Genomic DNA, 22,112 nt, shown 5'->3' on the forward strand with positions numbered 1-22,112 from the left:
CATGGGGACTCGGCTGGTACCGTCAGCGCCCTCCCGACTCGTGAAGGAGCCTTTTTAAAGGCTACGGATCGGGTGCCTGGGAGTGGCGTGGTACTTTGAGTCTATCGCTTCCCCTGCCGAGTGCAGCCGCATGCCATTCGTCGGAGAGCGCTGGCTTCTTCCATTTGAAATTCGGACATTTAACAAAAACCCGTGAGTAATTGGGTAACCGGGTACAAAAGGAGGGAAAAAAAAAAGGAATTTTTTTTTTTTCGGATTCGGCACGAGCGGGGGGGATCTAAAAAGGAAGTCAGTCCCCTCCCTGATTGTAAACATGCTAAAACAAGGACTGAAAAACCAAGATCAATTTTGAAGTTTATTGCTGACTAAAAATACCAAATTCCACGATGGAATCATTACAAGAATTGTGCTGGAGGAGAGTCGAGGGTGAGAGGGAAAAGGCAACCCCCCCCCGGGAACCGGGGCGATTCAGAGAACCTGGCGGAGAGAGATGGAGAGTTTGACAGCTGTCAAAGTAGCTGTCAAATCTTGAGAATATAAAGAGGACTTTGCTACAAGTATTTTGCTGGTTGATTTTGATACAATTGGATATAAATATGGATACAAAATGTCGGATGGAAAAAGAAACAACAATTTGACTTTTGGATGAGAGGACACAAAGTTATTGCAATCCCTCTAGAGGGGCTTTGGGACATTACAAGCGGCGTATATGGAAAACTACTCTGGGATGTGTATTACTGGTCTTAGCTCCTGGGAAAGTAGCAAAACTGAAATATTTGTTTTGTCTACAGAGGTGACAACACAATAGAATTTTTCTATTTAAGTAAGCTCCTGAATAACAAACCTCTGTAGAGATACTAGATTTCAGAATAAGAATGGTTTTGCAGCTGAACAAGACAGAAACCTGAGAAAGTAAGAAACAAAAGAGTAAAGGACCAACTACGCCACGGCAAGAACAATGGGAGGAGTAACAATGATCAAGGGAAATTAAAGGCCTCGATTAGACTGGACTTTTGAAATTAAATATTATCAAAATAAGTAAATTTAAAGAAAACCGGCAAGATGAATTGAGAAAGTTTGGCTGTGGACTTGAGACCTCCAGGCCGACAACATACAGACTGATGGACATAGGGAATCTAAACCGGGGAAGGGAGGGGGAATTCTAGAATCCAAAGGCTATGTAATCAACTTTTGGAATCTTCTTCTATTTTCTATCTTTTAAATTTTTTTTTTTTTATATATATAACTTTGGTATTTTGATTTAACAAGTTTTGGAAAAAAAAAAGAAAAGGGGGAATTCGTGGAAGGAAACGGGGTAGATTTTGGGGAAAAAAATCTTTGTTTTATTTTGTTAAAGGTGAGGAGTGATGTTAAGATTGTAATTTAAATTGGCTATTAGGCATAACATATTAGGTTAAATTGGGAATGAGAACTTGTGGAACCAACGTAGGGAAAGGGGAATACAGTCGGGAGGGGAAGGAGGGAGTCCCAGAAAGAAGGTTATGAACATAAGGGTTTAAAATTGATCTCTTTTCTTTCTTTTCTTTTTCTTTATCTTTTCTATCTTCTTTATTCTGTTATTATTGGAAATTTTAATAAATATGATTAAAAAAAAAAAACAACAGTTCCAACAACCACAGTTCCTGCACTCTCCCCTCTGGGGTCAAAGCTCTCCTCAGCTTTCGTTGAGCTCTTAGGAACTTGGCCAGCATCATCTTGGCTCACCCCTTCTGGGGTAGTTATCCATCCAGACCCTGATGAATAACTGTCTCTGGTCAGGGGAGATGAACAGGGCAGGGCTCCCCCTTTCTTGGCATCCATTTTGAATCCAAGCCTCCAGCTCACACTGTCAAACAAGCTGTAAAATCCAACAGTTGTTTTTTCCTTTCTCACGCAGGCAAAACTGCAAGTTGTTTACGCTTTTTGCACCTGGCAGCTAAACTCAGGCTGCTATGGAAAGTCCCTTCCAAGGGCACGTAAACTTTGTAGCCAAAACACTCTCTGGTTTTGTTTCGCTTTTCTCAAGCTTCATAATCACAGTCCAGCCCCTTTGCCAGTAACTTTCCAACTTTCCGTTACTTAGCAACAATGCATTTCAATAGGACTTCTTATCTTAACCACAAGAATTTGTGGAATGCAGGCTTCAGCCTTCAAGCTGCAGGCCTCTTCCTCCCGGAGCTTTTGTTTTTCCAAAACGCAGCTCCCCCGTGAACCAGAGAATCAATCTGCGTTCACACTTTTAGCCCGAAATGCAGCAGCATACCTTGAACTCCGTTGCTTGGAAAACACTTCTTCTTTCCACCAGCCGTCTGTTGAGCCTCTGGCTTCTTTCAGACGCTTCTCTTCCTCCTTGGAGCAGAGGAGGACAATCCACCAGCCTCTCATGCAGATGTCCGATGAATCGCAACCATCCGAAGGCTGCCATATGTCAGTATCTTCAGCTCACAGGCAGAGGTACCTGGCCTCCCCCGAGGCAATTGAGCGAGATACTGGATGACCTCTCCGCTGCTTCTCCCGGCAGGCTAGGTCATAAACCGGCGATTTCCCTCATTAGATGTGAGGAAAACACACCCTCTGCTTCTCTCTGCTTCTCTCCCTCCCTGCATTCTCCCCAGGGAGGGGAAATGAGACAGACAGGAGTCCTATTTACATGTTTTATTCCTGTCACTCAACAGTACATAGAAATGTGACTGTTCCCTTCAGACTCCATCAGAAGAGTCACACACTCCTCCCCTGTACTTCCAGTACAGGTCATATGACACACTGAGCTAACATCCGGTGCTCAGTACAGAGAATAGGCTCCACCTTTTCTCCAACAGTACATCTGTAAACCACAACATGCTGTTTTGCATTCCAGCCATCTGGAGCTGGCTTTTGCCTTGGTGCTTTTTCCCAACACTAGGCCCCTTTGCAAGTTTTTGTGAGGAATACCTGAGCTTACAGGGTTAAACAGCTCAGAATGTACGCCCTGCCTACAGTTGGGAGGGGGGAACTCCTACAGTTCCGAGAGACTCAAGTCTTTGTTCTTTTCTCTCTACTTTCGCTTTTGAGGAGAGAGGACGTGTTTTCGCGATGCTGTTCGCTGTGATAGATAATGGATAGCCTGCTGTAAATAAAACTGCTTCTAGCTGCTAAGATCCTGAGTGGACTTTATTTAAGCACACTGAAGAATGCACTGGAGTTTTTTTTTGCAGTTTCCTCTAGCCGCTGTTGATCTCTGCTATGCTTTGCTCAGAAGTATCGGAATGTGTCGGACCTTTGGAATGCCGGCCAGAGCTGCGATGGGAAGTGTGCCGGACCTCAGGCTTATCTGAGCAATAAATCAAAATTATCTAACAGGTTATGGGGGCAGTTAATGCAATTAGAGGAATCTGCTTTGAAGCCTGCTTTGATGTGCTGTGTGCTTAAAAAGGCTGAAAACTGAGAAGCTGCTGTTTTGCTGCCGGAAGGCAAAAGTCCTGCTTTGAGGCTTCGCCTGGGAGAAAAGCAGGGAAGCTGGCTGCAATGCTGTGTGCTGCAAGGAGCCACTGGAGGCCTCTCCTTTGAAGCTGGCTGGTACGCGTGAGTACTTCAAAGCCCCAATGGGAGCACTGGGGGAGGAGATGGCTGAGCTCCAGGACTTTTATGATGTCCCGTTTGAAAAGCTCACAACCCAGTCCTGGGATATCTGGGTTAGAAGAGTGAGGGGGTGGTTTTTGGCCACAGGGTTCTGGGATATAGCCCAGAAGGAGCCGGCCCCACCCATGCCAGTTGCTGCTGAAGAAGGAGGAGCAGAACTGGAGGCTGCATTGCTGGAAGATAGAGAGCAGAGAATGCAAAGGGAGCTCTGCATGTTGAGAGCAAGCGTGGACGCTATCCTGTTGCCCCACCTGGAGGGCGTTGAGTTGGCTCAGGCCGCCTGGCAGGTGCTGAGGAGTCTGTGTGAGAGCTCAGCAGGAGCCCAGGGCCGGGAGAAAGCCGAGAGCAGAGAGGAAGCTGAGAGCCCAGAGGGGGCTGCTGGCCATGTTCCTGAAGTTACAGCTGGGAGTAGCTGCTTTGTCTCCGAGGGGCCGTGTGATGTTGAGGCCTACAACCAGAGTGCTGGGGAGCGTGCAGGCCCAGGCTGTGCACCCAAAGGTGGGGGTGCAGGGAACAAAGGAATGGCTGAAGAGGGAGCTGTGAGAGCTGTTGCTACGCGTCGCCGCTGTTATCGCTGTGGCTCCCCCTCCCATCTGGTGAGAGAATGTCCAGTGGAGGAACAGCCGAAGGCCGTCTCCCGTAGCAACCAGATAAAGAGCTCTTCTGCAAAGCGTGGGAAAGGCAAGCCGAAGGCAGCTGGCAGAGACACTGAACGTAAACATTTGGCAGCCTCTATGGCTGTAGTCAAGAGTTGTCAACAGGATGCTGTGCTGGCTTTTGTCATTGACTCAGGCGCCTCCCATCATCTCGTGCCATCTGGAGGATTCCTGGAGAACTGCACCTCTGTAAAATCTGGGAAGACTGTCTGTTTAGCAGATGGGACTCGACACCCACTCACGCAGACTGGCTCACTGTTTTGTTCTTTCTTGCAGGATTCAATCCAGGCTTTTGTTGTTCCAGGACTGTCCTGTGCGTTGCTGTCTGTCAGTGCACTTCTTGCTGAGAACTACAGAGTGTGTTTTGAGAACAATAAGTGTTCTATTTCTAACAATGGACAGCACCTAGTCAGTGTTGAATGTAAAGACAGGTTGTTTGTGATAAATGCTTCTTTTGCAGGTCCAGATGACACGGAGGAAGCTCAAGCGCAGTGTGCCAATGTTCCAGTTCATGATGCGTGTCCACATCTCTGGCACAGACGCATGGCACACGTGTCGTGGGGGTCAGTGAAAAGGATCCCAGAGTATACGCAAGGGTGCAAAATGAAATCATGTGCTAAGTTTCTAGATTGCAGAGCGTGCAAGTCCGCAAAGGTGAAAACGTGCACATACCCTAGGTCTGAGAGGGTGACCACTAGGGCTTTTCAATTAATTCATGCAGATTTGTCAGGTCCGTTTTCTGTGAGCAGTTTGGGCGGAGCCAAATTTGCGCTGGTTCTGATTGATGACCATACGCAGAACTCTTGGTGTTTCACGCTTCAACGCAAAGATGAAGCTGCGCCGCTAATCAAAGACTGGATTGCGGCTGTGGAACTGCAGTTTTCCACACGGGTGCAAAACTTTCAGAGCGATCGCGGTGGGGAGTTCACCGGGTCTGCACTGCAAAGTTTCTTCCGCAAAAAGGGGATTCAACACAGGTTGACTTCTATACACAGTCCCCAACAGAATGGGATCGCGGAACGCAGAAACAGGACTCTAGGGGAGATGTCCGCAGCTCTTTTGTTTGATGCCGGGCTCCCACAGCGCTTTTGGGGGGAGGCTTGGCGAACGGCCAACTTTGTTCTGAACAGGTCGTTCAATTCAGTGGTAGGTGACACACCGTACTTCTTGCTCCATGGCAAGAAACCGAAGGTGCACTACTTCCGCGTTTTTGGCTGTGAGGCTTGGGTCCTCATACCAAAGGCCAAACGCAAGAAAGGTGAACCCAAGTCCCAAAAGATGATTTTTTGTGGGTATGAGCCAGGGACCAAGGGGTGGAGGTTTGCTTATCCGTCAGGGAATCAGTCCAGGATTCTGCTCAGCAACAGTGCTGAATTCTGTGAGCAGAGTGGCTGGGCAAGGATACATGGGAACCCTGACATCCTGTCAGAGAGTCTGCTAGACTCTGCTGATGAAGGAGAGGAAGAGGTTGAACCTGCTACTGAGGCTCAGAGTCCAGGCCCAGTGCAGGCAGAGGGGATAACTTCTCCCAAGGCTGTGAAGAGTGAGCAACGCAGTGCTCCATCTTCCCCCACAGGTTCGGCTGAGAAGTCCAGAAGGCGCAGTAAGTCAGAGGGGGAGCTCTCTGATGCCAAGGACGTTCTGGCTGGCCCTAGTGGGTCAGAGGGGGTTCCTGAAGTAGTGCTGCGCCGTTCAACGCGGATGACCAAGGGGAAACCTCCTGAAAGGTTTGCCGTCACTAGTGTGTGGGTCGGAATGGCACAGTGTGAACCCGAGAGTTTTGAGGATGTCCAGAAACTGCCTCAGGAAGAAGCCAGGAAATGGCATGAGACGATGCAGAAGGAGATGAACTCAGTGGAGTCTCTAGGTGTGTTCTCCCTCACGAAGTTGCCAGTGGGTGAAAAGGCAGTGGGTAGCCGCTGGGTTTACCGTCTTAAGCCCACAGCGACAGGAGAACCGCAGTATAAGGCCAGATTAGTGGCGAGAGGATTCACGCAGCGCAGGGGGTTGCATTATACGGAAAGTTATGCGCCCACGTGTAGGAGTGAGTCTCTACGCTTGGTCTTGGCCATCGCTGCACAAAGAGGTTTGCTGGTGCATCATTTTGATGTGGATGTTGCTTACTTGAACTCAGACCTCCAGGAGGATCTGTACATGCTTCCTCCTCCAGGGTTTGAGGGCAATGAGCGAGGTACTGTGTGGAAATTTCACAAGTCAATTTACGGCCTGAAGCAGTCAGCCAGGAATTGGAACGTGTGCCTGAATGAAGCTTTGGAGAAGCTAGGTTTCAGGAAGAGTCTTGCTGACAGTTGCCTGTTCCTTAGAGGATCAGGAGACTCACAGGAACTGGTGTTGTTTTACGTTGATGACATCATCCATGTTGGAAAGGCAGACAAACAGGTGCAGAGGTTTGCCAAAAAGCTTGGGAAACGGTTTCAGCTCAAGAACCTGGGTGCAGTAAAGATCTACCTAGGTGTCCAGATAGCGAGAACTGAGGATGGTAGCTTCTTGCTCAGTCAGAAAGGCAAAATTGAGCAGTTGCTTGAGAAGTTCAGAATGTCCGATTGTGCAGGAGTTCGGACACCCATGGAGACGAACTTCGTGAAAGATAGCCAGCAAGCAGAAAGTGCTGAGTTCGAGAATGCTGAGCTCTTTCAGTCAGCTCTAGGTAGTCTGTTGTATCTGTCCCAATGGAGCAGACCAGACATTGCCTTTGCTACCAACCTGCTAAGTAGGGAAGCGTCAAAGCGCAGTGTGAGTGCTTGGCACGGTATCAAGCGGGTACTGCGCTACCTGCAGCATACCAAAGACTTCTGTCTTAAGCTGCCAGCTGAAGGTGAGGCGAAGCTCACATGCTATGCGGACAGTGACTGGGCGAATTCGCAGGACCGCAAGTCTGTGTCTGGGTTGATGGTAAAGTTTGGGAAGTCACTGGTTGGGTGGAAGTCCCGGAAGCAAAGTCTCATTGCGCTGTCTTCTACTGAGGCTGAATTCAGTGCACTGTCAGATTTGTGCCGGGAACTAGAGTTCTATAGATGCTTGGTGCAAGAGATCTATGGGGACTGTAGCTTGCCCATCACGGTTTGGGAAGACAATCAACCTTGTTTGAAGTTGGCTGAATCTGCGCAATTTAAGGCCAGAACCAAGCATCTGGACATACGTTTCCAAAATGTGTGTCAGAGTGTTCAGTCAGGTTTGATACGACTGAAGTACTGTGCCAGTCACAGTAACCTGGCCGATGGATATACCAAACCTTTAAGCTTCCAGCGTCATGGGGAGTTTTGTGGTGGTTTGGAGTTGGGGGTAAGTTCTGTACTTACTTTCCCCACAGTAGCGCAGGGCGAGAGGGGGTGTGAGGAATACCTGAGCTTACAGGGTTAAACAGCTCAGAATGTACGCCCTGCCTACAGTTGGGAGGGGGGAACTCCTACGTCAGTTCCGAGAGACTCAAGTCTTTGTTCTTTTCTCTCTACTTTCGCTTTTGAGGAGAGAGGACGTGTTTTCGCGATGCTGTTCGCTGTGATAGATAATGGATAGCCTGCTGTAAATAAAACTGCTTCTAGCTGCTAAGATCCTGAGTGGACTTTATTTAAGCACACTGAAGAATGCACTGGAGTTTTTTTTTGCAGTTTCCTCTAGCCGCTGTTGATCTCTGCTATGCTTTGCTCAGAAGTATCGGAATGTGTCGGACCTTTGGAATGCCGGCCAGAGCATAAAAGTCCAGTATGCAGCCTTCACTTCCTTCCTGTCAGGAGACCAATTGCTCCTCTCTTCCTTCCTATCTCCATATGCTTAGAAGCATGTAAGTCTGTGATGTGGCCCCTGCCATTCTATGTCACTAACTCAGAAGGTGGCTTAGACAGCAGGAAGGCAAACTGATCGCAGTACAGTGGTACCTTGGGTTACATACGCTTCAGGTTACAGACTCCGCTAACCCAGAAATAGTACCTTGGGTTAAGAACTTTGCTTCAGGATGAGAACAGAAATCGTGCTCCGGCGGCACGGTGGCAGCAGGAGGCCCCATTAGCTAAAGTGGTGTCTCAGGTTAAGAACAGTTTCAGGTTAAGAACGGACCTCCAGAATGAATTAAGTTCTTAACCCAAGGTACCACTGTAGATTGTTGCATTCATCTACTGCTTCCAGGATTCCCTTAGAAATCTGTAAGAACCAGAGGACTTTGGTCTGATCTTATGTAACCAATCTGAACTGTACTGCTACATTCGATAGTAGGCTTGCAGGGGAGGGCATAAATACTCCCCCATATAAAATAATTTCTAGGCCATGGAAAGCTAGCAAGTGAAATAAGTTGTAGATCATTGAAATCAGATCCTCACTCTAACATTTCCCTGTTTCTCAATTTATTTAAACAGTTGGGACTAAAAATTTTTGCTGGAAGTCAAAAGCTCACATGCTGCATGTGGTTTCTCCTAATAAAGGCATATTATACTATCCTTGTATATTGGCTCTTCTTGGGCTTCTAACAGTAACATGAATTTGATAAACACAAGGTCTTGTATCCCAAGTGTCAGTCCATTTATATTGCACTAGGAATCCAGTTTTAAAATATGCAGAACACAGCTGCACAAAATAATTGTTACTGTATCATTTATCTATTACTTTCTGTAGATGGGACCTACCCTGGTAGCTATTATGTGGAGCTTAATGAAAGAAATATACCAGCCTTTGGGAGTATTGCATCCAGCCTTGCCTGATTTGACTTTATTTTTGTTAGAATCCTTGTATAGAAATATAAAAAGTAACATTATTAAATTAATATTGTTATCTACCAAATGTCATTTACATTTACAAAGAAAAGCATGCATACCAAGGACCTATCAATTAAGGAATAACTGGTGTGTGCTAAATGATTATTGAGTGTAAATTCTCGCTGAAGAACTTAAGAGTGATTTCCTGGGTCACATTTCTAGTTCCTTGGCTTTCTTTGCAAGAATTCCAGAAGCTAGTAGGTGGGATATCAGAGGTTCTCAAACTGTAGCCCGTGAGCTTTCAAGAGGCCCAAGGAAAGATTGTAGCAATGTCAAGAATATGTGTACTTGGCTCTGCACTCCATTTATTTTCCTGCCAGAGATCAAGGGCAGTTTAATCATGGCCAGATTGTCAGGTCGGCTGATAAGGTCCTGGCCTAGGCCCCAAAACACAGCCCTAGTTTTGATCATTACACCAGTGCTGGAGAAACATTACTTTAATTTCCTTCATATTTAACCCAGAAGGAAAATGTGTTTTTCCCCCCTTTTAAATTGGCACCACCCTGCTGTATTACATATAGTTTTAATTTATTGTATTTTGTCAGCCGTGCATGCATAGCTTTCACCCGACACATTTTGTCAGCTAGCCTGCATCATGGATTTTCATTAGATGCAATTTGGCCAAGTTTCATATATTGCTTTTGTTGGGTACCATTTGTTAGCTGTGTGCTTTTAAGTGTTTCATGGGTGGAAGTGATTGTAGAAAGAAAGGGATGTTTGCTTCCATACAGCAAATTACTAAATATAAATCTGTGTCTATTAGTGAAAGCAAAATGCTAATTCACAGCATTACGGTATGTCCTAAATGTGCTTTCCTTTCCTGGGGAAAAGAAAGATTTAAGTAACCATATGAGACCCCCAAGGAATTCCAAGTGCCCCCCTGTATGCATTTGAGAACCACTATGCTAGATGGCTCACCAGAAACAGGCCAGTAGCCTGCAGGTGGACCACACAGTCCACTTTCCCTCCAGACAAAGGGGGAACTCTTTTCTGCCCAAGGGACACATATTTCATAGCCAACTTTGCCAATGGTGACTGGGGCAAAAGTGGGGTGGGGTAAGGCCAAGGGAACAGTGGGCAGAACAACTGTTCTGACTCTTGCCCTTGTATAGTAAGCTACATTCCAGCCACACCAAACTCAAAAGGTTTGTTTCTACACATACTCCAACCTCTAAAGATATTATCTCAATTCAAGGACACATTTGAGTGTGGCAAAAAGACTGGGATAGGCTGTGCTAGGGGCATGACTTACGCCTAGAGTGCCATGTGCAGCCTTCAGGGTGACCTGAAGGCCACATTTGGAAATTGCTCTGAGGTTCCCAATCCCTGTTCTAGAAAGATCCCTTTAAAAGGATTTACTGTGTTTTCATGCATCATGTAATTCTTCGTCAACTCAATCCTAGTTTACTTGGAAGCAAGCTTCATTAAATTAAGTAGGGCTTACTCTCTAGCAAGAGTATTCATAATTGCACCCTAAGGCTACAAGAAGGCTGCAGTTATTTTTCAACATGGGCTCCTTGCATGTATGTACAGTATGTTCCTTTCTCTGTGAGAGAGTATACCTTCCTCTGGACTTCCAGTGTTTCCCAAATGAACTGCCACCATCTAAAATATAAAAGCTCATGAAGTGGTAACTAAAATCCAGTGTGCCAGCTCTCCCTTATGAAGATCAAACTTTTTTAAATAAAAAAAAAAACCCAACCCAACCCAACCCCCCCCCCCACTTGTTTGGAAATGCTCTTAAACAGCCCCAATCTCAACAATGGCTTGTCAAGTGCAATGGCTTTCAGTGCATTCAGTTTCCAAGCCAGTGTGCTTAGAAATGCAGCTTGAACAGGTGGTTTTTTTAAAAAAAAAAGATGTGGTAAGCTACAATTCATTCACTGCACAATTAACTGCTAAGCTTTAGATCATTGCTACAAGTGTGTGTGTGTGTGTGTGTGTGTGTCCTAACCCCGATCTGCAATGCAAATTCTAAGCTTCTTCCTCAAAGCTGCTACAGAACTCACAGTTCACCCACTGACCTAATATTTCATATCTGCTTTAAAAGGATTATCTAAAAGGCCATTAGAGAAAGTGAAGCCAATGAAGTATGCTTGAAGATCAGCCCAAGTTAGAGGGAGAAAACGTTTCGGTTGGCACTTCCCTGTCCTTTCGTAAGTTACTTTACCCCCCTCTCTTATAGTGTTCTAATTGCTTTCCCCTGCATTTTCCACAAATAGATTACAGGGGGAGGGGAGGGGAGGGTAAGGAAGATCCACCAAATGTAATTCATGTGTGTGGTTGTGTTTTGGTTTTTTTGGCAGTGCACCAAGCTAAAAACATTTAAATCCACTTTCTCGAATGCCAGAGATGGAATCTAAGTGCTTTGGCTCTAATAAGTGGAATTCTAAAAGTTCATCGCTGGTAAAAATTAAAAAGAAAAAAGAAACCCTTCTGTATTCGCAGTGACCCCAAACAGGCTTGCTTTCTCCCATCTTCACTGCAGATGAACCAGCAGGCAATGCGCTGGGCAGAATTGTAGCCAGAAGCCTACTGAAAGGGTGAGGCAGGATTTTCACACTGCAAGGTCAGACTGTTGAGGACAAATGGTGGATGGGGCCTTTAAAGCTTATCCCCTGCCTTTCATCTCCAGTGGCTTTCTGTGTTACCGTGAGCAGCAGCTCCTTCATCTCCCTGCACCTCTTCCCCTCCCCCTTCCTCTTCCAGGGAAAAAACCCCAACGCTATCAGCACTTGCTTAGTGCATACAAATTCCTCGAAAGCATGCTGTGACAGCACACATTCAAAGCAGCACAAAGGGCTTGAAGATCTGGCTTGCCAAATCCTTCCAGGGGGGCGGGGCAGGTGTGTGTGGGGGGGGGGGTGTTGGGAGACAAGGGCCAAGCTTCTGCATTAACAGTTTTTTGCATTTCAGAAGCATTAAGTTAAAGACATTTTTTTCCACTGGCAATGTAAAAAAAGAGTACGAGAAAACCACAAAAGAAGAGCTCTGGCAATGACAACAAGGACGGCAGGGTTTTAGGGTTCAGTTCCAGCTGATTTTATTTCCTTTGGAAAAAAAAAGATAAAAGGTTATTTACAGAAAGTATATTGACAATCTGACAGGCAGTGAACTTGGCATCGTTAGCCAGCTTCCTCCCCACCCCTCCCCCACCTTTGTGTTATGGGCAGATTGTTAGACAAAGATATTCCACACAGCATATTGCACAGGATGGATGACCAAAAAACAAAAGGGAAAGAAAAGGAAAAACCCTTAACGGAACAACCTCCTCGTTAGGCAGATGGTCCTAGCGCCTGTCATGTTATATTAACATACATAAACACACACTCTTTTTTTTTGCTTATTATAATACAGACTTAAATGTACAAAGATGTTTTCACTTTTTTTCTCATCTTAAACACAACAGCTATAAACCTGAATACATATGCTATCATCATGCCATAAGAGACTAAAACAATTATATTTAGCGACAAGTAGAAAGGATTAAATAGTCAAAATACGAGAATGAAAAAATGCAGTACATAGTGTCGCGAACTCAAATCGGCATTTAGATAGATCCAGTGATTTTTAAACGGCACGGTTTTTTATTTTATTTTGTTGCTTATAAAAAAGTGCAAAAGATGTGGTTTAAAAGTTAAAGCTACAGGATCCCTTTTTTCTCTCTTGAAAATGCTCCAGTTGTTTCTGTACAACATACTATTTACTTTGAGAGGGTTTGTTTATTTATTTGTTAGAAGTTAGCCCTACAGTGAATTAATACAATCCCTCTCTCTCAACTCACAAGTAGAGTGGAATAGCAAGGGATGCTGTCTCTTTAAGAAGCCTGCAGATTGGAGTGTAAACATGAGGAAAGTAGGGGCTGATTTTTTGTGTGTGAGAGATTAACCAGCAGCCCTGTTATAATCAGGAAATCCAAAACAGCAATTTACACCCCTTATATATTTTTTACAAAAATACACTGAGAAAATAATCAAACGTTTTCATCTCTCTTCTCTTGTTTTTAAAAGTGTCAAAAGTCTACATTTAAATATAAAAAATTAAAAGTTAAAACTCTAGCCCTTCAGTGAAGGTGACATAAAAATGGTGTGGGTAACAACGAAACTACCAAAATAAAAAATAGGACAAAGTAATACAGGTAAAAAAAATGTTTGGCCAGTATAAATACTTCACTTATAAAATGGCATCAAATTACATTTACAAGGAAAAATAATAATGTTTCAAGGATGGATCATGGGTGTGAAAAGAAAAGAGACTTCATTTACAGCTATAAAGGAGAACACACACGCACGCACACACATACAGACACTGAGGAAAAATTTGGTCCTGAATTTCATTTTTTTTAAGTCCAGCACAGATTTGAGTTGCGTTTGAATCCTTTAAAGAGTTAAGAATGAAAAAAGCTGGTGATAATTTTGTAGGAATCAAACATAGCGCCATCTATCTGCTTCTTATATTATTCTAACACTATTCTTTTAAACTGTTCAACAGTCTTACAGAAACCTCAGAAAGATAGGATAACATGCTATATTAAACCCCACCAGTGAAATAATCCAACACCATCACGATTCTGAGCAAGAAAACACACTTTCGCAAAAAAAAAAAAAAGAGCAACTGCCCTCTATTTCCCCCTGTACCACATCATTACAGAAACTTGGTATGTTCTATATCTGTCTCCATTTCTTTTTTCTAAACAAAAGTTCAGCGTTGTTGAAATTCCACACATACTGACTTCTCTGTATATAATATAAGGTGACTTAAGAAAATCGGTGCCACCTCCTTTATACGTGCAAATCCTTTTCAGCTTTATTATTATCTTCTTAGCAGAGCTTCCAGTTCCTTTTTAACGTCTCCCCTCTTTTCCATCCCACTCGGGGTGCCAAGTCCAGTTCCTAGGGCCTCTCTCTCTAACCCCATCTGCTCTCGAGGCGAAAGAGGACACCCCCATTCCCCCCAAAAACGCAAACTAGGATTCTTCCCCACCCCCGGCAATTGCAAGTCCTGCTGATTTGTTTGAAACATTATTTCCCCCACCCCACCCCCGGGAAACCCTAGCCCGCCCACCCGCACCCCAAAAGAGATCTCCAAAGCACAATCTGCTCCCCACCCCCACCCCCACCCCTTTCAAAACTCATGGACAAGAAACAAACCTTAGATGTGCGTGACTTCCAGCTCCCCTCCCCCCCCCCCGGCAAGTCGTTGCCATTCTTGTTTTAGCCACTTGATTCTCGCTATAGTCTCTGAAACGTGGAACTCCTTCTCCGGCTGTTGTAAGGATGAAGCGTGGGGGCGGGAGAAGAGGGGAGGGTGTTTCTGTGTGAGGATCTGTTTAGCCAGAAATCGGACTCCTGCGGTCGCTTTTTCTCCAAGAAGAAGAAGAAGAAAAAAGGTTGATCCCTTTTGCCAAGTTCCGTATCTATATATTTTTTAAAAATACACACAACACCCCCCCCCAAGTCAGATTCATTAGGGGTGGGGGGAAGAACACTCAGAGGGCAAAATTCTCGTTCCTCCAGTCTGCAGGGCGCAATGGGGTCTGTGTGCCATCCATGCGCCCCACTTATTTTTCTTTCTTTCTCTCTCTCTGTCTCCACCTTCGACCCCTTCAGTACGTGAAGACCAGGTTCGAAATGCTGGATTCGAGCCAGTCCCCCGAGATCATCTCACTTACCTCCGGGGTGCAATAGTCCGGGAAGTCAAAGTGGGAGCCCGAGCCGGGCTCCAAGTTAAAATCCAGGTCCCGGTCGAGCACCGAGGAGCTCAGGCTGCCCAGGGCCATGCCGTCGAAGCCCGGGCTGGGGTGCAGGTCCAACAGGTCGTCTTCGAACTCGTCGTCCGAGGAGGAGGAAGCGCACGAGGCGGAGGAGGAGCCCGACGACGACGAGCGCGAGGTGGACGGGGCAGGCGAGCAGGGCGCCCGCAGGCTGGTGTAGCTGCGGTGGTCGGACGGCGAGCAGGGCGAAGCCAAGGGCTCGGCGCCGTCGTGCGGGGCCCCCGCGGCGGCGCCCGCTTCGTCGTAGAGGCTCAGTGGGTCGCTGGCTTCCGTCGACGAGCTCAGCGTGGGGCTCGCCGGCACGGCGCCGCCGGGCGAAGCGTGCGAGAAGAGGTAGAGGCGCTTGGCCTTCTTCTCCGGGAGGTGCCTGGCGCTGCCGCCGCCCGAGGGCGAGGAGGAGCCCGGCGAGGCGGCGCGCGATTTGTACAGAGAGTGGTGCTCCGGGGGCAGCAGGGCGGCCGGCTGCTCCGAGGCGGCGAACGGAGGCGCGCCTTTGCTGCTGCTGCTGCTGCCGCCGCCACCCAGGCTGAGCTTGGGATGCGGCTTGCCCGCGCCGGCGCCACCCGACGAGAGCTTGGCGGCGGCGCTGCTGCCCTTTTTCAGGGCGACTTTGGAGGAGTTGGCAGCGGAGGCGGCTCCTCCTGAGCTGCTGCTGCTGCTGTTCCCGCCGCCGCCGCCGCTCCCTCCGCCCCCGCTCTTCTCGCCCGGCTTGGAGGCGCTGGCGCCCGACTTCACCTTCTTCCTGGGCCGGTACTTGTAGTCGGGGTAGTCGGCCATGTGCTTGAGGCGCAGCCGCTCCGCCTCCCGGATGAAGGGGATCTTGTCGCTGTCCTTGAGCAGCTTCCAGCGCTTGCCCAGGCGCTTCGAGATCTCGGCGTTGTGCATGTCGGGCGACTGCTCCATGATCTTCCGCCGCTCGATCTGGGACCACACCATGAAGGCGTTCATGGGCCGCTTGATGTGCCCGCTGGGCGTCTTGCACCAGCTCGGGTCGTCCGCTTTGCCGCCCGTCGATGCCGTCGAGCCCGGCGTCGGCGAAGAGGCGATGCCCAGCTCCACGCTGGCCCCGGAGTCGGAGCTCTCACCGGCCAGGAGCGCCTCCGTGTTCTCCGCGTTGTTCGTCTGCTGCACCATCTCGGCGGCTCGCGCGCGCAGCAGCGGCGGCTGTCGGGGGAAGCGGCGGCGCTCAGTTTGGCACCAGCTTGGAACCGGGCGCTCAACTTTCCCCGTCGCTCGGCAGCCCCCTCGGCGAGCGCGCCGTCCTTCGGCTACTTAAGGCACGGTTCCCTCTGGGAAGTAGTTGTAGCTCCACACCGCTCTCCTCCTCCTCCTCTGCCCGGCAGACTTTCTGCCCGCCTTTCCGCCGCAACTTTGCGCCGGGGGTCTAGTTACAGAAGCCGGGCTCCAAGCAGAAACAGTTTCTTTTTTTAACGCCGCCAACCGCCAATCCAAGGTCTCTCGCCTCTCTCTCTTCCACCTCTTCCCCCACCCCGGAGTTTACAAGTGCTTTGCTCGCTCCGTCTTTCTTTCTCCCTCTCCTCTCCCTGCTCGAGGTGTTTCAGCAAAGCAGCACGCCCACTGCTGAAAGTCTCTCGTTTTCTTGGAAGGGCACAGCAAAAAACCAAAAATACCTCTTAAAAAAAAAAAAAGGCCGCCTCCCACAAAGCAAAGGAAAAAAGAAAAGAAAATGAAAATCTTCCTCAGTCCGTCCAGGACTCGTGGTAGAAGGGAGCAGGAGTTTGTTCGACGGGCATTCAGTGGCTGCGAGGGATTAGGCGGCCCCGCGCATGCAACCAAGTAGCGTTAACAAATGTGTGTCTTCCCGGGAGGAAGCGCGGTGACTGGTGCAATCAATGTATTTAGTCCCGTCTCGCCTTCCTTTGGATGCACAGCCCCAAAGAGAGGAAAGAGACATGTACAAACCGGGGCGATGCAAGTGGCCTGCTTTTTCGCACCGCCCCCCTCTCTTAGACGGTTACTCTGGCTGCAGCTTAGAGCGGACCCCAATTCCGCCTCGCGCCCCTTTATCCTTTCACAGTCATTTCCCCAGCCAATCGCAGGCTGTATCCAACGCTCCGCCGTGCCAAACCCCACCCTCTCGGCTCCCATTGGCTTGGAACCCAATGTAACAATAATCACCGCGTGCAATGAGAAGCTCCAAATCTGACCTCATTCCAATTTACACAAACTTTTTAAAAGGGCCAGAAGTGCAGCTGAGATTTCTGGTTTTTCTTTTTCTCTCTCTTTCCCCCCCACCTCTCCTCCCTTTTTTTGCGTTTGCATTTCTCCTCCTACTTCATCGCGTGTGCGCGTGTGAGGGCGAAAAGGGCGGCGGGCCTGGGGCGGCGGGGGAGGGGGGCGTGGAGAGGAAAGTGCGTGTGCACGTGTGAATGCGTGTGCGCGCTGGCGCGCTCGCGAGCGGAAAGGAGGGAGCGGGGCGGGCGTCCGTGTGTTACTACACTCTGGGGGTGGAAGGAGGGAGGGAGGGAGATGAGCTCTGCCCGTTATGTTAGCAGAGAAGGGGGATGGGGAGGGGGGAGTGGGCGTGCGATGCATTGGAAGCGTGGACTTCCGCGTAAAGGGAAAGGCGACTCCTTGGGAGCGTCTCCTCGTTGAGAGGAGGAAACGGGGTGGGGGATGGGAGAAGAATCCAGCACGTGTTTTTGCTTAATTTCTTCCTTTTATCTATACAGATTAAACACACAAACTTCGCTCCCGCCCCGCAACGCGCTCTTCACTGCTTTCTATTCGATCCTGCCTTTTCCAGTGGAAAACATATGGCCTACTGGTTTGTATGATTGGGGCTACCACGGCCCACATTAGTAGTTTTCGCACAGTAGCGCAGCTTCTACATACTTATTTGGGAAGAAGGTGCAAAGGAGAGTTTTTTTGTGGCTGTAAATTACACCGCTGTGTTGCTTTGCCTTTAGGAGCTGCTACCGGCCCACGTTGTTCGCCATGCAGGCGGGTGGATAAGGTTCACTCTCCTGCATATGATTTCTTGTAATCTTGGATGATTTGCATTAAGTAGCATGCCAAGTCTTCCTCTCTCCCTCCTCGCCCCCTTCAGTTTCTCTTGGAGGGAGGAGGCGAAAAAAGCCTCCGTGAAGAGCTCCTCCTCTGGAAAGCTCTGGTGAGCTGGTGGCAAATAGAATGGTCAACGAATGGTTTGCAGAACAAATAAAGGCTATAAATTGGATGCTTGTCTCCTGCCCCCCCCCCCCCCGTTAATACACTCAGGTACATTGTTTACAATGGCATACTTTGTCTATGACTCATTGAGTTGCCCAACTCTCAAATCCTAATGCCTGTGAAAATGGAAAACAGTAATTTTAAAACAAACAATAAATAGCTCACAGACTTTCCCCTTCTTATCCAACAGTACTGTCAGAAGTGAAACAGGTTCTACAGCACCCATCAAGTCATTGCTTCATCCCCAGTAGGTGCTGAGACAAAAAAAGGAGAACCTTCACAATAAATTACATGCCACTTGATGACAATGTAGGGGGGGAAATGAATTGAGGACAAAAAAGTACGATCAAACAAAAGCAGTCCAAACTTATCTCCCAAATACTCTGCACTCCTCAAAATTGGTGTGTTACAGATATGCTGGAGTGAACAAACAGGACTCCTATGTTGTGAACTGCCCTGAGATCTAGGGATGAAGGGTGGTTAATAATAATAATAGTAATAATAATAGAGCAGGCAGGTCCCAAAACTGGTTTAGGTTCCTAACAGGATGGTTCTAGTGATGGTCTTGTTCTTTTCCAGTTTAAGCATGCACTGTTAATCATGAACACAGAGCACTGAAGAGTGCATAGGGACTGATGACAAATTACTGTACCCTTAACAGAGATGATGATGATGATGATAATTTATTATTTATACCCCGCCCATCTGGCTGGGTTTCCCCAGCCACTCTGGGCGGCTTCCAACAGAACACTAAAATACAATAACCTATTAAACATTAAAAGCTTCCCTAAACAGGGCTGCCTTCAGATGTCTTCTAAAAGTTTGGTTGTTATTTTTCTCTTTGACATCTGGTGGGAGGGCGTTCCACAGGGTGGGTGCAACTACCAAGAAGGCCCTCTGCCTAGTTCCCTGTAACTTGGCTTCTCATAGCGAGGGAACCACCAGAAGGCCCCCTAATACCTTAGGGGACATCTCAAATACGGTTGGAAAGTGTAAATTCAGAAATCCACACAGTTGCAGATTTGATTTAGTGAACATCCCATCTTAAACAAATCACATAAAATAGCAACAAGTATTTGAAGCGAAATTCACACATCAGTGGTGGAATGCATGTTTTGTGTCCCAGGTTCAGTATCCAACCTCTCCAGATCCTGCCTGAAACCCCAGGAAGTTGAGTATCGCTGGACACGGCTGGGATGTTGTTTTGTGACTCAGCGGTGGCACGGATGTCCAATCCTAGGTATGTAACTATGACGTAAATCTTAGGACAGAGTTTTACTGTTCCTAATGATATAGCACTTTAGGTCTATAGTGCCTTGAACTGGGTTTAAGGGCCCATACACAAAAATATAAAAAATGACACCAGGTGCCAATCTCACCCTGAGAAGAAGGCGGCGGCAGCAACTGATTCTGATGTGCTTTAGCATGACACGGTGTAAAGACAGTCATACAATAGTTTTATTCATTTATAAACATGTCTATAGGCCACATTTGGGGCATAACCCACACAAGGCAACTTACAGCAGAATAACAAAATGCTGTAACACACACACACAAAAAACAACTGAGTTATGCAGCAGCATAAAAAACTGCAACATGAGCCAGCTAAACTACAAACAAGAATAAAAGCATAGGCTTTGATACCAATTTCGGGGTGGGGGGGGGACCCCACAGCATTAAAACATTTTTAAGACAGCTGAATAACTTAAAATATTGTTGGTATCCATCTGTCTCAAAAGACAATGGAGTGCACCTCCAGGGGCAAAGTCAAACCACTGGAGAATTTAAAGGGTCTGTTGTGGCTGCAGAGACCAGTAACTTGAAACTCGGTTAGCAGCACCGAAGGGTCCTCTCCAGGGCACAAGCCTGGGCAGTGTGCATGGAGGTCCTGGGCTGCCCAGGAGACAAGACCTCCCTCTCGGTTTTGCTGATGAAAGAAAAGCAGAGCAATATATTTGGCATCAGCTCGGCTGCAGGAAGTTGCTGGAAGGAGGCATAGAAGGTGCCATCCAACCATCTTAGGGATTCCACTCTGTATTTATGTAGGGTTTACTCCTTAGCCTTTTCTTCTCCCAAGCATCAGAGTTTTCCTTCTCTTACATGAGCTACCTTCCCAGGTTGATGAGCATCATTTGCCCCTCACCTCCCTCTACAGCACATGCAGGAACCACATTATTGACCGTTGCAGCCAATATTGGTCTTGTCTGCTCAATCCACTAGAGCCTGTCTTCACATGCAGGGGAAGTCCCTAACTCACTGAGGGTTTGAGACCCCATTACTTGGTTTAGCCAGCCAGTCGAAGCTGTTCCCAGAGTGTGGCTGCTGTCACATGCTAATTTGTTCTAGGAGCCAGAGGTGAGAGCTCCCAGGATGAGGACAAAAGGTGGGCGGACTACCCCAGAAGGAGCACAATGTGTTCCCAACCAGAGGTACTACACCTCCCCGAATACCCCATACACCCCACTTAAAATAATATTTAGGCCTTCCTAAGTAAGTATGTTTTTAAAGCTGATAATGTAGAGTTTGTTCCAACTCAGCAGGGGAGTAGTTACGTAACCCAGGGCAGGCTTCCTCAGCCTTGGCCCTCCAGATGTTTTTGGCCTACAACTCCCATGATCCCTAGCTAGCAGGACCAGTGGTCAGGGATGATGGGAATTGTAGTCTCAAAACATCTGGAGGACCGAGGTTGAGGAAGCATCCTCATTCATGCCCACCAACCGAACCAATCTCACTGGCAGGCCTTTAAAAAAAAAGGCAGATCTCAGTGTTCAAACAGGCTCCAAAGGGTGCAGATAACTTGCTCCTAAACCTTTTAGGACTTCACAAGTCAAAACCAACATTTACAGTAGTCTTGATCCCAGAAACATACATTCAGTCAACGTGGACTGGCACAAAATCTGTGTCACATGCACTAACGCCCCTAAGTCCCAGATGGATAAGATAACTATAGTATAGGTGACAACGCAAGCTACTACCTCTGCTGCAACAATTACTACAGATTAGGATAAGCAGCCTGCCTAACTGCAATGCAATTACTGAAAATATCACTTCAGTAAGAGAGCTGTGAAAGGAACAGTTCGAAGCTAAATTCAAATGCTCTTAATACATCACTTCTTCAGTGGCAGGAACATTTAAAAACTATTAATGTTTGATTTACTGCCTAAATGTGGCTCCTTTTCTAAACAAGATCTTGCCTTTTCGGTTTCAGATCAGTCAATAACATTTGTATCTTAGACAGGGAAAACTTTGTATGCAGAGAATATCTGGATAAATTGTTGCCTATCCAAGCCAGCCAATATCTAGTTATGTCATCCATTTCTCAAAAAGTGCTGGCAGCATCTGATCATCATTTTCAATTTACTCAGCCTGATAGCAATGATAATAAATACACTGTTAAGATCCTAATAGACCCCCTATTTTGATTTGTTTTATTTCTGCACCTTGTTTCTCTTTTTACTACTGGTCTCTGTTGCTGTTGATTGATTTGCTGAACTTCTGTTGTTTAAACTGTTGCAAGCCCCCCAACCCCAGCACTGCAAATGCAGTGGTAGGCAAGGAGACTATATGATATTAATGGATTAAGAAAGCAGCTAACATTGTTCACTGTTAATACACATTACCTTGCTGTGCAGTGTTATAGCCCTGTGCATCTAATTGAAAGTAAGCCCCATTCACGTGGGACTTGTGTGTATGGGATCAGGCTCTGTAATTAACAGCAGCACTTTATTTTCTGGCTTTACATTCACTGAACAAAATATAGTAGAAATCTATTTGCACAAGTGGCATTACATTGAGATTATATTAACTGGTGGAGTACACAATTTGAGTATGTATAGAGGAGCTTAATCCATTTTAATATTCAGAATGAAATGCTTGTTATTGTTTGTTGTGTATGTTTTCTATACACACACACACACACACACACACACACACACACACAGTGGTACCTCGGGTTAAGAGCTTAATTCGTTCTGGAGGTCCGTTCTTAACCTGAAACTGTTCTTAACCTGAGGTACCACTTTAGCTAATGGGGCCTCCTGCTGCCGCCGCCGCACAATTTGTGTTCTCATCCTGAAGCAAAGTTCTTAACCCGAGGTACTATTTCTG

At 47.1% G+C, this 22,112-nt stretch overlaps 2 protein-coding genes and 1 long non-coding RNA gene across 3 annotated transcripts in view; 1 reads left to right on the forward strand and 2 right to left on the reverse strand.

The window, feature by feature from the left end:
• The window catches only part of LOC308481672 (uncharacterized protein), a 395,496-nt gene that overhangs the window by 356,580 nt on the left and 16,804 nt on the right, over positions 1 to 22,112 (reverse strand). The window lies entirely within an intron of this gene.
• On the reverse strand, positions 14,357 to 17,312 carry SOX4 (SRY-box transcription factor 4). Its single transcript, XM_081014248.1, has one exon. The coding sequence runs from the start codon at positions 15,945 to 15,947 to the stop codon at positions 14,646 to 14,648; it is 1,302 nt and encodes a 433-aa protein (XP_080870374.1). The 5' UTR covers positions 15,948 to 17,312; the 3' UTR covers positions 14,357 to 14,645.
• On the forward strand, positions 17,758 to 21,410 carry LOC308481701. The gene is made up of 2 exons (XR_013988826.1): positions 17,758 to 18,314; positions 19,132 to 21,410. It is a non-coding gene; the product is annotated as an uncharacterized lncRNA (long non-coding RNA).

Source organism: Podarcis pityusensis, assembly GCF_964106645.2.
Source record: "Podarcis pityusensis genome assembly, chromosome: 7".
Classification (NCBI taxonomy): domain Eukaryota; kingdom Metazoa; phylum Chordata; class Lepidosauria; order Squamata; family Lacertidae; genus Podarcis; species Podarcis pityusensis.

Bases quoted from the DNA above. Each gene is read 5' to 3' on its own strand.
- SOX4 (XM_081014248.1), bottom strand. From the start codon at position 15,947: ATGGTGCAGCAGACGAACAACGCGGAGAACACGGAGGCGCTCCTGGCC.